The sequence below is a fragment of the Thalassophryne amazonica genome, chromosome 1 (genome assembly GCF_902500255.1).
Source record: "Thalassophryne amazonica chromosome 1, fThaAma1.1, whole genome shotgun sequence".
NCBI lineage: Eukaryota > Metazoa > Chordata > Actinopteri > Batrachoidiformes > Batrachoididae > Thalassophryne > Thalassophryne amazonica.
The window spans coordinates 70,845,179-70,863,065 of NC_047103.1; the positions used below are offsets into that span (position 1 = coordinate 70,845,179).

At 40.3% G+C, this 17,887-nt stretch overlaps 1 protein-coding gene across 4 annotated transcripts in view; it reads left to right on the top strand.

Annotated features, from left to right (window-relative positions):
* col11a1a (collagen, type XI, alpha 1a) overlaps positions 1-17,887 on the top strand; it is a 363,765-nt gene that overhangs the window by 187,380 nt on the left and 158,498 nt on the right. For all 4 annotated transcript variants that reach the window (XM_034171602.1, XM_034171606.1, XM_034171594.1 and 1 more), the window contains 5 exons: positions 2,618-2,671; positions 2,815-2,859; positions 10,359-10,412; positions 10,573-10,680; positions 14,500-14,553. In XM_034171602.1, the coding sequence (XP_034027493.1) occupies positions 2,618-2,671; positions 2,815-2,859; positions 10,359-10,412; positions 10,573-10,680; positions 14,500-14,553 (315 nt within the window). The remainder of the gene's footprint in view (positions 1-2,617; positions 2,672-2,814; positions 2,860-10,358; positions 10,413-10,572; positions 10,681-14,499; positions 14,554-17,887) is intronic.

Here is a 17,887-nt window from a genome sequence, read left to right on the forward strand (position 1 = left end):
ACTACTGCACTGATTTGGTGGTCCAGTTTAAAATTGTTGTCCATCTTAAAACCCAAGTTTGTGACAGTAGATTTCAAAAAGGCTGACAAAGGCCCCAGATCAACAGGTGAGGAATAACAGGAGCTGCTAGGGGCAAAAGCAATCACCTCTGTTTTCTTTTCATTAAAGTTAAGAAAATTCAATGCCATCCAGGCTTTAACATCCTCAAGACAGGACAAAAGGGGCTGAAGAGAAGAGGCATCATTTTTCTTTAGGGAGACATATAGCTGGCTGTCATCAGCATAGCAATGGAAGCTGATGCCATGCTTTCTGAGAATGGGCCCCAGGGGAAGCAAATACAGGGAGAAAAGTAGGGGTCCAAGACTTGAACCCTGTGGGACCCCGTATAAAAGTGGAGTGGAGGAGGACTCACAAACCCTGAGGCCAACGCACATAGTCCTACTAGTTAAGCAGGACCTGAACCAGTCCAGGGCACTACCACTACCACCCACAATCTGCTGCAAACGATTTATCAGTGTGTTGTGGTCAATTGTATCAACAGCAGCAGTCAGGTCAAGCAGGACAAGAATGACATGGTTGCCGCTATCATTTGCCATTAAAATGTCATTAAGAACCTTTAAAAGGGCAGTTTCTGTGCTATGCAACATTTTAAAACCAGACTGAAAAACCTCTGAAATGTTATGTTCATCAAGGTAAGTTAAACGTTGTGCATAGACAATTTTCTCCAGGATTTTGGAGGCAAATGGCAACTTGGAGATAGGCCTAAAGTTTGATAGTTCAGTGTTATTGAGGCCAGGCTTCTTCAGCAAAGGTTGAACCACTGCATGTTTAAAACTAACAGGGACAACACAGGAGGATAGGCTGCTGTTTATAATGGTCAGAACAGACTGCCCTAAGGTAGGAAAAAGTTCTTTAAAAAAGTGCGCGGGGGGTGGGCCACATCACGAGGGGAACCCGATGGTTTCAAATGAGCTACCACATCCTCTAACTGCGACAGAGTCACAGGTTCAAATCTGTTAAAAACCACTGGGCAGGGAGCAGAGACATAGGGGTCAAAGGTGGGTGGAGAAATGAGAGCCCTTGCAGAAGCAACCTTGTCGATGAAAAAATGTAGAAAACTGTTACATAAGTTAGTGGATGTTTCCAGACAAACAGACTGTGATACATTCAGGACAGAGTCAATTGTTCTGAACAATACACGAGGGTTCTTGTAGTTTTCCATTATACTGTGTGACAAATACTGTCTTTTGGACTCTTTGACAGTGCTTTGATAGTAGCCCCAACGGTTCTTTAAAATTAGAAATGAAACCTGCAGCTTGTCCTTCTTCCACCTGCATTTGGCTCTGCAACATTCCCGTCTGGCAGTTTAACGTATTATTGTTCCAGGAAGCCAAATCCAGGACCCCCCTAACAGTGGGTGTCAGCTCGTTTGTCCTTTCTGGGCATTTTGTTACAAATATCTGAGAACATGGCTGGCTGTGCCATCAATTGTATGAAGGGATAATCTAAGAAGTTTGTCCTCCTATATTTCCGTTGAGTGAAACTACAGGTTGTCTCCACTGTTACTTCACAGTTACTGAGGCAATATATCAGTTATAATTTTTAATACCTGCTTCTAAGCCACCCATTTTGAAAATCACCTCCAACACAGCATAGAATAAGTATTAACAAACCCGGAACCAAGGTTATGTGATTAGATTTAGCTTGCTTTGTAACTCCAAGATGAACTCCACTGTTTCTGCCTAATATTCTCCATACAGCCCAGTCCTGTACCCACATCTGCTTCAGTCTTCTCCTCTTCTTTCATTTTCATCACTCTTTTCCTAACATATTAATTTTCTCTTCTCATGATAGGAAGCAACTCTACTAACTGTGGGCACCATTGTGCACTATGCAATGCAGTAACATATAGGTCAACTTCACACATGTGGTTCAACATCCTGGTATAGCTTATTCAACTCCAAGCAGACATGATATTTTTCTAAATTCTTCAGATTAGCATAAAAAGTTTTGAAACTATGTTTAAAATTGAGGTGATTCGAAACTGAGGTCAACCATGTCCATTTCCCTTTGTCCAGCTGGAGTTTCATTAGAAAAGCTATGTCAACAAGCACAGTTTTGAGACAGTGTATAGGCAATGAATGGAGAGCATGAAAATACTATTAAATAGCCTGAATATATTTGGGCAGTTGCTGAAGCAAAACCAATGCAGAATCCTTGCAATTACCACTTTGTAATTCATGAATTTAAAATGTTACAAAGGGCTTACTGTGGCCAAGGTATGTGAAAAAAAGAAAAAACCTAGAAAAAAAATGACAAAATATACCATGCTAAGTTAAAGTAATAAGTGGTTGACTTACATTCCTGAACATAATGCTTGACTTGGAATATATTTATATTGAGAGGTACTGAAAAGAGTGATTAAACTGATATGTAGGCATCAGTGGCAGCCTATGCTTGATAGCAAATTACCTAAGTTGAAAAGAAAATAGACAACACAATGATGTAATTTTACAGATGATTGAGCAACCTGACAATTCTTCTTCTTCTACTTTGCTCTGAGATTAAAACTCCATAATCATTAGATTAAGTAATTATGCTGTTTTGTCCTTCCCAGGGACCACTAGGTCCGCAGGGTCCGATTGGTTATCCTGGCCCTCGTGGTGTGAAGGTCAGTTTTATGATGTGGGCACTGATAAAGTGAGTGCCACTAACATTTCTCACCATTAAAAAAAAAAGTCTTCCATTTCAAACAGATCCATTCTGTTGTGTTGTGTTCCTTGTAATTATTGATCTCTCTTCTTTGTCCATTAGGGAGCTGATGGTGTCCGTGGGCTGAAGGGATCAAAGGGAGAGAAGGTACAATGCAAATCAATTCTTTCTTTACCATGTCAGCTAGCCTCATAACTCTTCAATCAGTGAAAATATAATATATATGAAAGGCATTAGAGGGTAAAAGAAAGGCACCTTGAAACTTGCACGCCCCACACTGTCTTGCATTTTGTCATGCCAATGTGACCCGCTGTGTTCCGCGGTATGCTGTGCTTTGTTCCGCTGGATGCTGCATTATATAAAACAATTATTTCATAGCATATTAATCATTTGCTCTCAGAGTTTGGCTGATGAAACCTCCTCTAATCGCTCTGGAATGACAGAGGAATTTTCTACAGCTGCAGCTGTTTTCGTGCACTTCATGATGTGGAGAACGCATTTGGAATCATCTCAAAAGTAATTATTTGTAATATTTATATTGTAATGGCTTGTTAAAACAGTTGCATTTTCATTCCTTCTAATGAGAATCTGCAAAATTATGTTTATTATAGATTTAACATCTCGTCATAATCATTCAGATGAGCTGTTCTGTGATGCCCTGTGCTGACAGTGGCTCGCAGTGGTACACAGTGTTTTTGAATTGTTTGCGCAGTGTTCACATGTTGTTCACAAAATTAATGCGTGCCAGAGATTTTGAACATTTCAAAATATTCTTTGCGCAGTTGCATGCAGCTGCGCACAGTTTACAACATTTTACAATGGTTGACAACAAGTTTACAATGAGTTTATTCTCTGGCATGGCAGATTGCGTGCCACTGTGTGGATCAAATTCGTGCAAGTGCCTTAAGTCTTATACCCCATCACACATATGCCGATTGAGGCCGAATGGCATCAGAATGACTTCCCACAATCGAGAAGTATTGGGGTGCAGTCTGCAGACCTTTGGTCTATGAGCAGTCTACAATTTTGGTCCCATTCGCTCCACTGTCCCGAGTGTGTTGCACAAAGCTCTCTTGGCGCCATTGAGATGTGACGCACATCTGATGGCAGCCAATGTGCATTTTTTGTGTCATCTGATTGGAGTCTACATATTCTGATGGCATCCAAACAGCATCTGAAGCAATCTGATCATGGTTGACTGAGCTCTGAGATCGATCGGTCACAGCAAAGCCTGCTGGCATGTTGTGGGATGTCCACCTCCACTGGACCTCAGCCAAGGAGGGCAAAGGAAATGTTGTGGCAGGCATTCTTCATATACAGTAAATGTGAACAGAGCACTATCAAACCGAAAGCACCGTGTGCCACTGCACCTCTCCGTGGTCTCAGGCGCAGCAATGTGTCATCGCACATGTCAGAGCTAAATGGATCTCACCACTGTAATATACATATGGCACTGTAGACTGCTGCTAGGTTTGAAGTATTTATAATACCTGATCATGATCTAAACTCTGTAGGAGGTATGACATGGAACTCTATCCCAGGCCATGACAACATTATTAAACATGAAACTCACCTCCAGCATGGAAACAGGACAGTGCGGAGCACACAGGAACCAAACCACAGCCTGTGGTGAAAAGGCTCTCATCCGGCTGCTGTGAGCTGCAAATAACCACAGCAAAAAGTAAATCACATGTGATAATCCAGCCGATATCACGATGTACAGATTTGCGTTGTGCTCCTGAAGTGAGCAAAAAGACAAAAGAAATTAACGTTTGCTGGAAAGGCTGCGTCTGACGCATGGTGTGACTACTTGGCCCACTGCCTGCAAACTTTCAGCAAAGGTGTCCAGTGGCACGTGCCACGTGCGTGCACGTTTCGTGGCTCATGCAGCCATTATGAACACATACATGCATACACACAGACACACAGCTGAGTGATCATTTCAGGCCTGCGCATGTGTGCAGGGTGCACATGTGTCCCGCACACACGCATACTTATGCACTCGCGCGCACGTGCACGTGAGGAACACAGCGCTGCCTCCCACTCCAGTTTGCCATCCAGACGTTTGGACATCAGGCAGTCTTCAGTGCCTTTTATGGCTGTTTGACGGCAGTCTGTGTCATCTAAACTACATGCGCTTTGGATGCCATCGTGCAGGTGTGGACGAGGTAATCTGGCTGCATTTTGACACTGCTGACTACGCCTCTTTCCCTCCCGACTGTGTCCGATTATGGTAATATTTGCTGTTCCGGCCTGGTTCCTGCACATCCTTGCTATGTGTGATGGCGACTTTAGTGTTTGAATTCTTTGTGCTAACTAAACATGGGTGGTTTGCGGTAATCAGTTTCCTTGCAGTTGAGTCACATTTTACAGAAGACACACAGACTGCTCTTGGTCTGTGTGACGATGATCTGCTTGATAGCCATTCAAATCTGATTTATTTATTTGCTCTGTTATAACTCTGCTTTATCCCCGAGGAGCTTCTGCTCATTCTGTTCATAAACTGTCACAGCATAGAGTGGTGATATATTAATGGCCTTGCAGTGGCATATTCCCATTTGGAGTGCGTTGAGGGCCAGCTGAAATGTCCATGATAATGCCAGGATGTGTCATTTACATGCACATAAATATTCATGACATGCCTGAAGTAGACCATTTATGGTTAATTGGGGGACTCTTACCAGTGGGATGTGAGGCTCTTCTATATACACAAATTAGCAAATTGATTGGCATTTTTAAAATGGAAATTTGTGAGCAGGTGTGCATGTGCCTCATTTTATAAATGTAATTATTTTCCGACACAAGCCATTTTCATCTTTTGTGCACAGGTAACGTTTTAGCATGGGCTCCACATAGTTTTATAAATGAGCAATAAATTAAAAGTGCTGCTGTCAAAGTCTCTGCAATTTTGTTGGAAAATATGATAACCTTTATTCCTTCCTGTAAATTCAGATCAGTAAATATTCAGGTTCGAGAAGTAATTTTTTCCCAGTCAGAAACGCTGTCCCTAAATGACTCACCACTTCCTAATTTGTGCCTATTTAAATGGTCACCTCAAGGTTAAACTTGATCTGAGTATTATAAATACCTAGAAGCAGTATACAGTGCCAGTACTGAACCCCCTCAAAAGTATTCAGCAGTCTATATTTGGGAGAGTCTCCTTCATTAAAATGAATATTGTACCACAATTGAAAGTGTCCAAATCTCAGGTGTGTGTGTGTGTGTGTGTGTGTGTGTGTTGGGGGGAGGGGGTGTCTTTCCATTTCTATTATCAGTTTTTATCCATTGGCTGTGTATCTGCCTTATATTCGTCAGTGGTTCAATAATAATCTAGATTCAGTGTGATTGAATCAGGAATCATTCACGTCTGTCCACAAATGAAAAATTTTGGTATTTTCTTTGGAATTGGGAAATATTAAATAAGTGATTGATCAAAATAGTCTGCTGAGGGCTTCTAAGGGCTTGGCATGCAATAAATACATTGGAAATTTGTTCAAACTAAGGGCCCCTTCACACATAGTACGATTAAGTACAAATCAGGGCAAATCACGGCGGAACAGCTCATATGAGCGAACGACAAAAACATCGAGCCGATGGGTAGGTGTGGACAAACCCACTGTGATGGTTTCATGCACGTGATGGTGTCGCGCACGCTTGTGTATGACACCGTCGCAGCGGGAACACAGTGTGAGGGGTTGGTAAGGTTATACCTTACTTGTGTGAAGCGCCTTGAGGCAACTTTGTTGTGATTTGATGCTATATAAATGAAAATAAATTGAAATTGAGCAGCTGGAGCATGTGTATCCACATTGCGCAGCTGCTGTGAAAAAAAATACATGCCATCCATGGAATTTGAATTTACAAAAGCTCTGACTGCCAGCCAGAAACCTTGCCACTGCGCTACCATCACTGTCCTGTAAAAGGTGCAGAAAAAAATGCCTGAAATCAACAAGGACATAAACGTATTTAAAAAAAAAAAAAGAGAAAAAAGCACAGTGATAACTGACCAAATGGCCTTTGTTACGGCGTATTTCTGCTGATATGTGACTGAAAGTGGCGTGTTTGTCGCACTGTTGGCTTGTCATATAGTCCTGCGGCACGCCACTCACAGGACACACGTGTCCTGTCAGACAGACGTGACATTCAGATCACTTGCTGTATGTCCACATGAACTGACGGTCTGTTCCAACTGGGACAACTTGTCAATGTACGTGCTCTCCAGCCCGTCGCAAAAGCGATATATGTTTTTATGTATTTCCACATGAGGACAGCAAACACACACACACGTGTCCGGCAAAACACAATATGTGTTCTGCAGATGTGACGTCCAGGACAGCCACGCCCCCTGTCTGTTCAGTGCATAGACCAGGGTCTCAGTCTGTGATCAGATGAGGTGGGGGGGAGCGGTGCGCAAACCACACGCACGCAGGTGTTGTGGCAGGAGCCAACACTCTGGCACACCACGTGTACTTGGGAACTCCACAGTCTTGGGGGTACTGAGACAAATTTACTGCCACCTCTAAAGTGATCATCTGCTGACTGTTTACGTGCTAATACCGCGAATGGCCATTCTCTAAGTGCCGAGCAAGCGGTGTTAGATGTCCGTGTGTGTCAGCTGGAATTTGGCCGACACCTGCTGCAAGAGGTATCAAATGGGCTCTCACTGGACACTTTTAGCTGCTGGTGTACGCAAATAGTTGTAGCAACAGGTGTACGAGGCGATGAAGGCAGCTACGATTTTACACGTATTGCATATGATTCCTGCTTCATGCGCAATTCGACCACATTCGTACTATGTGGCGCCCGAATATCCTCTCCCATCTGACTCAAGTTTTGAATAATGTTTATTTTATTTGTGGTCACCTACACAAGGGTTTTGAAATTTGAGACAACAAAGGCATTTTGACAATACTGGTCAGCTGTTAGAGAAATGGTTGGGTTTTTTTTTTTTTTTTAGTTTTAGGGCAGACACAATGAATGTCTTAATTGCTTGTTGTGTTAATTTAGGAGATATTCCAAAGCTAAGGTGAAATCACTTCAGCCTTGATCGCAGTGAAAAAAGATGTACCAAAAAAGATGGCATTGTGCAAAAGAAATCCCTATATGTAACAAATAAAGTGTCACAGCTGAGTTTATGACTGTACATTGCTTGCAAATTATATACCAAATCAAATAGAGAATGAAGACAAAAGAGAGAATATTTAAAGAAATGGCTTCATATGATAAGACCTAAATACATATTTTTTAAAAAGTAATATTCAATAAAGTCTTATATATATATATATATATATATATATACACACACACACACTGACAGCCATTAATCTTCTGGTACACAAAACTGGATTTTTGGCATAAGGATAAAAAGAAATCAACAAACAAAAGAGGCCAAAAATCAAAGAGTCCATCACAAAATCAACAAAACAAAATGGCACCTGTCAAAATTAAAGTCTCAACAGTGAGTAGTATGACCACTGTTTGCATGAATGCAGGCAGTGATGCATTGGCATATACTCTGGACAAGGCATCGTATGCACTGTGGTATCCTGTTCCACTCGTGCTCGTGCCGATAGTGGTCACAGTGGTGGGCACAGATTAACCAAAAAATTAACTTCGATAACAGATAATCAGATAACTGAAAAGTTATCTTTGATAAAGATAAAACGATAAACCATCCAAAAATGTTTCAGAAGTTACAGATAACCGATAAATTCCAATATTGTCTCTGGTACATTTGTAACCACTAATAAATTGAATTTGAGTTTTAACACCACAATAGCTTCTAGTAATATTAAAAGTGACAACAGACCCAAACAGTGAAGCCACACTTTTGTCTTTGAACATCCTGCCCCTGCTGGAAGCTCTTGTTTACTACACAGCTTCCAGCACAGAAGCTTTACGAAGCAGCAAGTCCGCTTCTGAAAAGTGACTCATGTCAATCATGAGTCACTTTTGTGTGGATTAAAGTCACTAACTGGGACTCTTGTGTTGTCATGGACAAGAAACGAGACTCGTCCTCCGTTCTGTTTGCACAGCTCCAAACGCGGCGCCGCTCTCTGACGAGTCACGTAGGAGTCCGGCCAGAATTAATAACTTCAAAGTGAATCTACAATTTAAATCAAATGACACATCTTTCCAAACGTTGTTGTACAAACAATAAACAACAATAGAGTAAAATGTTTTTTTCCTCCCAAAATGAGACGCCTGGCGTTCTTTGTGAATTACATAGATGCCGACGTGCAGCACAGCCAGCTGAGCTCAGTTCGGAGGTATGGAGTGACATTCATGTCATTAATGTCTGAAAGAAAATGCTTTTGAGAAAAACTACAGATTTTGTTTATTTCCATCTATGTCCAGAGGTCAAGGATCCAGTGACCAATTTCAGATCATTTACTTTAAGACTCAATTTTTTTTTTGACATAGAAAACCTGTAAAGCCTACTTTTAGTACACAGAAAATTCACAAGAGGTATCGATAAGGGAATTGATAAGGAATTGGATCTATAAGCAGAATCGATAATGGCATAGATATCGATAAAATCTTATCAATACCCATCCCTGCACATTTGTGATAAAGAGTTTGAATGTTTGGACTTTTTGGAGCTTTAAGTGCAACGTGAGCACATCACACTGAAGGATCTGTTGATAGTTATCTTCAGTGGAGACGGAGGCTTTCTTGGAGTGACCCTTGATCACCTGTCAAATATACAACTGTCATGCTGGAGGCTTTTGTCTTCAAAAAGAACACTGCAATCCTTCTCAAGCACTTCAGAAGTGCTCCAGGTCCTCACGTAGAATATAAACTATGCTGTTCTTTAACATTCCTGGCTTTTATTAGACATCTGAACTGCATAAAATGTATTATGGCACCGAGTGTTGTTGTTCTCAGCACCCTAAAAGGTATTCATATCAGATTTTTTTTAACTGAATAATTTATATCATGAGATCCAAAAGTCAAAACCTACAGGAGAAATGGTTTGTTATGAATAAAGGATGTGCTTTACCTCAGAGGTGTGAGTGTGGTCTTGGCGATGTGGGTTTTTGGCAGAAGACATGCTCAGTGCTACATTATGCATCAGATACACTGGAAAACATGAGCAGGTGACAGACCAGAGAGAGAAAATGTCACAGAAAAGAGACAGAATGTTGGCTGAAGTGAAATATGGCCTTCAGCATCCATTTGCTCCTGTTGATCTGAGGATAACAGCTTTGGGTCTGTTGAAAAAAAAAAAAAAAAAAAGCACGGAACGTTGATCCATTGAACAAACTCATTCACCAAATATAGAGACTTTGTGTTAGAAAATTTGCTAATCCGAACATCAGATGTAATGATGTATGTCTTATATTAACTTACTGGCCAGGACAAAATCCATAATGTAAATTATCATGTGAATGCAGCAGCCACAGCTCAGCTTCATTCTTTGAAGCACATGCGGTTCCAAGTCATGGACAGTAGATGGCAGTAACAAGCTTGTCATCAACGGAGGAGAGTGGATGGATTTGAAACTGACAAATGTCACAAGATTCATTAAGTGCTGAGAGGATACTGATAAAGCATTATTTTAAAAGTCTGTATTAGTATATAAAGGAAATTTTAGATTTTTTAAAAATGTTTTGAAATAACTAACGTGTGTTTGACTCTTTCAGGGTGAGGATGGTTTTCCAGGTTTTAAAGGAGATATGGGAATTAAAGGAGACCGGGTGAGGTGCTGACAAAAAGTGTCACATAGAAATTACTTCTTATCTTTATTTATTTATTTTTACCTGACGGAAACAAATTCCTCTCCATGTTATTTGACTCTCTCTCTGTGTGCGTGTGTGTGTGTGCGTGTGTGTCTTTGTGTGTGTATGTGTGCTATAGGGTGAAGCTGGCATGTTGGGACCACGTGGAGAAGATGGTCCAGAAGGTCCAAAGGGCCGTGCCGGCCCCAATGGAGAGTCAGGTCCAATTGGTCCTGCAGGAGAAAAAGTAATACAACTCACCTGCTACAGATTTTTAAACAATATTTTAATTTTAATCTTTTAAAGGGGTCATATTACATATGGTTTTTTTAAAGTATATTTAAAAAGGCATATACTGTAACGCACACCGGTGTATATGTTGCACCTGTCAAAAATGCCTCTTGAACAGAAAAAAAAAAAAAAAAAAAAAAAAAAAAAAATATATATATATATATATATATATATATATATATATATATATATATATATATATATATATATATATATATATATATATATATATATATATATAAGTTGCACCTTTTTCTTTATTATCAGCTGTGTAATGTGGCACTTTTGTGGATTGTTGTAGTATCCTTTTTATTATGTTATTTATTCTCATTATAGGACTGTATTTTGTTTAGTGATTTGATTCCTGGGACAGCCCTATATAAATAGTTTTCTTTATTTTTTTAATTTGAAGTTAAAAACTGTGTTCAGATGTAGCCAGAACTTGTTTCTAGGTGCTCTTTGCCCCGTGGTGTCTCAGATTTCTCATAGCCCAAAAACAGGTGGGTTTTTTTCCTGTTTCATCTCAGCAGCTTCAGCTGCTCTGTGTGATGCCCTCTAGATTTTGGAGCAGACTAGCTGTGATGAAGCATTATGGCAAATGTACTTTAATAAAAGGTACATTACTGGCTCAAAAATGGCTCAAGTACAAGTAAATGCATAGGTTTACATAAGGAATGTGAAAAGTGCTTAATATCAGTGGCAAACAAGCATGATCCTACACCTTTAATTCACATTTATAGAAATAATTTTTTACATTTATGAACCAATTAAGAATTGTCCACGTCAGCATTCCGATGCATCTGCAAATCAATTTTTACCCCCACCCATAATTAGAAGTAGACATAGCTCATTATTATTATTATTCTTATTATTTTAATCTTCATTCGGTCAAAAATCTTTGTATCAAAATATGGAAGCAGCATTTCTTCATTCTGAAAAAAAGTTATACATTGTGTTAAAGGGTCCTGTGTCCAATCTGTACCCTTATTTTTTTCATTTTATCTCACTTACCCTCAGAATTACCAAGTTTTATCTCTTTGATAATTCTTTCCTAAGAAAAAAAAACTAAAGGTGTCCAAAATGTACTTAATATAGCTCATTTAACTGCTATCTTTGAAATGCTTTATTTTGAACACGCCATTCTGAAAGCAGTGTGCAAACAAGACCTTTCAATGAGACCCCTCCACAGTTACCATAACAATGATTTAGACAAGTCACAAGTTGGTCAATCTCTGCGCCAATTGATACCTGAAACACCAGCTCTGTTAAATGAACTGATCTGGCACAATATCCATAAGACATTTCCAAAAAATAAAGGAAAACAGTGCATGCAGAAATGGGACCTTTAAAAATTAATATATTATTAATGATTTTTCCAACAAAGTCACTAATAGGTGTAGGCCAACCAATACCTAAAGCTTAGTTGTACTAAAGGGCCTATCTGGAACAAAAGCAGCAACCAAAAAAAAAGAAGGATAAAATAGATCAATTCATAATAAAAACTGCGTTAACAATGTATGAAAACAGTGGTAACACTGGACATGAAGCCATCCTTTTCAAGTTATAGAACTTTGTGTTTCTGCATTAGGACTGGCAACATAGAACAACTATACTCGTATAATTATATGATGTACTGATATGATTAACTTAAGCAGGGGTGGTGGCCAAGTGGTTAATGTGCTTGGTTTCAGTGCGGAAGGTTCCGGGTTCAAATCCCACCCCTGCCACATTTCTCCATGTAATGTGGAGTTGCGTCAGGAAGGGCATCCGGCGTGAAACCTGTGCCAATTCAACATGCAGATCCACCTTGGATTTGCTGTGGCGACCCCAAGTGCAAACAAGGGAGCAGCCGAAGGGACTTACTTTTACTGATATGATTAACTTGACTTTTGGCAAAGTGGACATAGAACCAGTTAATTCTAAGTGAACAAGATATTACAGTTTGAAGTCAAATATACTTTGTTCTCAAAGAATTTACATGTTTCTTTACATGCTGCTTTAAATGGAAAGAAACTGCAGCTCGCTTGCCAGCAGTGCATGTGTGCAAGTTGTACAGCGTGTTAACCAGCCCATCAGGAATAGTAAGAGGGGTGGATTTCTGGATTAATCCTTCCATAATTATTCCACAGTAAATAAAATCAGAGTAAATAAAATAAATATTAAAAAGAGGTTAGAGAGGTTGGCTTGCAACCAGAGGATCCTTGGTTACATTCCAGATCAGACAGGAAATTCACTAAGGTGGCTTTGAGCAAAGATATTAACCTCCAAGTTGCTCCTGGTGTACATTTGAGTGTCTTGCATGGCAACACATTGACATTGTGTGACTAAATGGGTGAAAGTGGGGCATCATTGCAAAGTGGTGTGAGCATTTGCACCAGATGGGAAAACAGAAATGGAGTCAATTTACCACTTACTGACTTCAGTTCAATTCAACTTATTCTTATAGCACCAAATCACAACATAATTCACTCCAAAGCACTTCACATGGGTAAGGTCTTAGTTTACCCACTACCCAGAGCAAACGCATTGCACAGCGGTAAGGAAAAACTCTTGTGTTCTTTGATTACAGGAGGAAACCTCAAGCAGACCTTGCTCAGAGGAGTGATCATCTAGTTTAGTCATACTACCAACAGCAACAAAATAAAATAAAGTACACCAAAGAATTGTCAAACATGCAAAAACACATATGATAGAACTACGCATCCAGGACCAGTAGTCCACCAAGTGGTAAAGATCACTTCTTCCCAGAAACTGATGCTACCACTCCTCCGACTTAGCAACATGCTGCTTCTCCTTCACTGCATGTAAAAATAAAGCTAATCCAATGCATGGAAGGATACATTTTCAAATGATGTTCTGGACGTGGCATTGCAGCATTGATATATTAACATATTCCATAATTAGGTTATGCCAAAAAGTAGAAAATTTTTGCACTTTGGTGACACGTGTCATTGCAGTGTCCAAATGTCACTGTAACAGCCAGGACTGCCGGAATTTTCCAGTTTGCTGTCTACTACATACTGGCAACATGTGAATGCAATACCAGAAATAGCTTTTTTGGATAGGCTGTGTTGTATTGATGGTGAATAGAATGACTTGAAACAGCTATCAATGACCATTCACTGAGCCTTATGTTGGCGATGAGTAAGAAGTGGGAATCATGCACCATGACTCTCAGGTGCTATTGGCAGCATTTTGTTTAACCTGGATTTAAACCCAAGAGAGGAATCTCTGAAAAGGACCACTGTTTCAGAAAATGGTGCACTGTTGTAAAAAAAGCTAAATGAATCACTTTCCTCAGAGAATGACTTGAAATGCTTGAAAAGCAATATTAGGTGCACAGTTAAAATACTGTAAAATTAAACTTGTCATGTCAAAAAAGATGTCTTGTGTAGTACTATTTTCATTCTTATAAAATCATATTGATGAGGTAAAATGGGCCAATGCAATGTGTGTGTTCAGTGGAATTTTGGGTAATTTTGCTAAACATCTTAGGATATCTCATGGTCTCACAAGGCAAGCACGAGTCAAAATACAGGGGTCCATGACATAAGTCACAGAAGACAAAAAACGAGCAATTTCAGGCCAAAATTTTCCTCATGGCTTGGCAGTTTGAGGTTTAGACAAAGAACAATGGTACATTGATGTTTAATGTCAAACCCCAACCATATTTTACAATAACTAGTAAATAAAAACTCATTATTTATGTCAGCTTTAAAGTGTATTCTTCTTGTGCTAAAGTTATGTTGCTGAAGGTCTTTGTTTTTCTCCACAGGGTAAACTAGGAGTCCCAGGTTTGCCAGGCTATCCAGGAAGACAAGGACCAAAGGTACATTACTGACCATCTTAAAACTGAGATATTTTATTTATTTATTGTTGAAGGTTTCTGAATGACTCAGCATCACTTTGAGCTTCTACCTGAACAGGCCTTAAAGTTATCTGATGACACTGACAAAACAGCCACAAATATTGGTATGAAACAGACAATGTGATGATGACTTCAAGTCACAGAGTGTGAATATCAGTGAAAGGGACCAGAGTTTGCCCACCCTTAAGCCCCGTTCCTGCTGGGCCTGCGTAGAGTTGCATTGTGCTATGTATCTAATACATAGGAATGGCTACATATGTTGCACGCAGGGGGAAAGTTCGGCCCGCCTCTACTTCTATGGTTTTGGCCCACCTCTTCTTCTTCTGTGGTTTTGGCCTGCCTCTTCTTCCTCTGTGGTTTTAGCTCACCTCTTCTTTTGTGGTTTTGGCCTGCCTCTTCTTCTTCTGTGGTTTTGGGACGCCTCTTCTTTTGTGGGTATACAAGGCATGGTGTACAGTAGGCTTGAAATAAGTAGCAGAGTGTTGCATAGACTTGCGCAGAACAGTGCTTCCAGTTCTCTATGCCGAATATCCACGAAAAAATTAAACGTTTAATTTTTTCCATCTATTTTGGAACCCCTTTGCATCCCTCATCATAATGTCACGTAGAGCTGGATATTCTCGGCGTAGTTGGTACACCGCATTACATAACTCTACTTTGGCCCAATGTGAAAGGGGCTTTAATCCTTAGTTCAGGGACAAATGGAAAATGTGTAATGCGGAACACCTTACAACAGAAACATTTGTGTGACGGCTGTTTTACCATGTGTACTGATAAAGAAACATAGCACAGTGCCAGCTGTAATGATGAAGTTTGTCAATGTTTTAAGTACAATGGAAACCACTTGTTTATTTTATTTTGGGTTTTTTTTTTACTTCTTTTCATTAATGCCACATTAATTAGAGGATTGCACATTTACTTTGACAGGGTTAAGATAAATTAAGATGTTAAGATATTTCCAATAAACATAGTTCCTACAGTTTGGTTTCACTTTCAGCACAGTGTGACAGTGTGGAAGAGCAGCATACTTTTACTGTTGTATTCTGAAGTAGCAGAGGGAATTTAAATAATTTACAAGAATTAAATAACTTTAACAAATCAAACACAATGGCACACAGTGATGGCCCAGAGCATTTTGTTCTGGTCTGTTTTGTTTGTTTGGTGCTTCTGAGTGTGATTATTTAGTTGTGGGTTGACCGTTAAAGGAGATTTTTTTAATGAAAGACGTGCGGACGGGTCCGCGCGTCGGGACGCAGCCGGCGCGGTGCGGCGGCACAGGAAAAACACCTCCGTGTTGATAACCATTTGTAAAATCCAGGTGGCTTTTGATGGCTTTCAGTGGAGTGAGTATCTGAGAAATTGTTTAACAGCTGGACATGTTCCAACTTGTCCTTAAGGCTTCCAACAGAGGTGTTTTTCCTGTGGCGGAGCATCGCGGCGGCTGCGAGCCGACGCTGCAATCCGCCCGCACGTTTTTCATTAAAAAAATCTCCTTTAACAGTGGAATATCTGGATAAAATGCTGAAACCGACTTCTTCTGAAACTTCTCTGTTCTCTCACGACGTCCTGGATCAATAGAGCCTGAAACGTGAAGGTTTTCAGCTTGAAACAGGCTGACGACGGCGCCTGGGAGCGCTGCGTGACGTCCCGCACTGTGGGAAGTCCTTAAAGCGACAGTATCACCTCAAAATCTCTCATCAGCCGTTAAAATTTTCACCGAAAACCAGCTTAATTTTTCGAACCGTGTCCACTTCGATGTGCCTCACAGGTTTAGAAAAAATTTTGATCAAACAAAGTGCCAGTCTCTCAGCAACTTCTCAGACAAAGGAATTCCGACGAGGGGCTGGACGACTCCTCCCACAAGGAGTGCTCACAGGCGAATGACGTCACCGACAGGCGTGGAAAAACTCACGCATGCGCATGAGGGTTCAAGCATGTCTGACGTAAAAACATATGAATGAAATCCATATAGTTTTTGAAAAAAATAAAAAGGACCTATACTTTATTGACAGCCCTCGTATAGAGAGAACAGCAGCACTTCTTTAGAAGTCATTAACTGCATTAACCCTTCAGATAGGACCGAATTGTAAATGTGGAAAATCTACTGGCGGAATAGAAAGACTACACTGCTAACAAAGAATGACACAGTAATGAAGAGAGGTGGTTCTTCTTTCAGTGGCACTATTCTCCCTCACTCTTTTTCAGTGCTTAGCTGTCATCCTCCTCTTTCTCATTTTCGCCAGAATGTGATTTTTGGATGAGGTAAATGGAAACTGTTTTTTCACTGTGGCAGAATACAAAAGCAAAAATGAATAACAAGTCAGGTCAGGTCTGGGATCATGCTCCAAATGTCACTTGTCACCACATCCACCACACTAGAGAACCGCCCCAGGTCCTGGATGGCATCCACCCAGGCAATCAACCGGTTCATCCCCACTTATAGAAAGTAGCCATCTGCTGCAGCCAGGTGAAATGTAGGTGTCCCTTGGTGGCATTCTCCAGTTTATATATATATATACAGTGAGTCCGGAAATCACAATGTATGATTTTTTAATAATTTATTTGTATGCTACTGCTGCAAATAAGTATTTGAACACCTGTGAAAATCAATGTTAATATTTGGTACAGTAGCCTTTGATTGCAATTACACAGGTCAAATGTTTCCTGTAGTTTTTCACCAGGTTTGCACACACTGCAGCAGGGATTTTGGTCCACTCCTCCATACAGATCTTCTCTAGATCTTTCAGGTTTGGAGTTTCAGCTCCCTTCAAAGATTTTCTATTGAGTTCAGGTCTGGAGACTGGCAAGGCCACTCCAGGACCTTGAAATGCTTCTTACGGAGCCCCTCCTTAGTTGCCCTGGCTGTGTGTTTGGGGTCATTGTCATGCTGGAAGACCCAGCCATGACCCATCTTCAATGCTCTTACTGAGGGAAGGACGTTGTTTGCTAAAATCTCGCAATACATGACCCGATCCATCCTCCCTTCAGTACGGTGCAGTTGTCCTGTCCCCTTTGCAGAAGAGCACCCCTAGAGTATGATGTTTCCACCCCCATGCTTCACGGTTGGGATGGTTTTCTTGGGGTTGTTCTCATCCTCTAAACATGGCAAGTGGAGTGCATGAGTATTCACAACTGTGTTTGTGTGGTATTCTACTCGCCAGTACACTTACAAAGAAATTACGATCATTATTATTATTATGAGTAGTAGTAGTAGTAGTACTGAATAGAAGTTATAGCTCACATATTCACTTTTGTTGGAATTGATTTTGTGTTGATGTTACAATAAAAAGGGAGT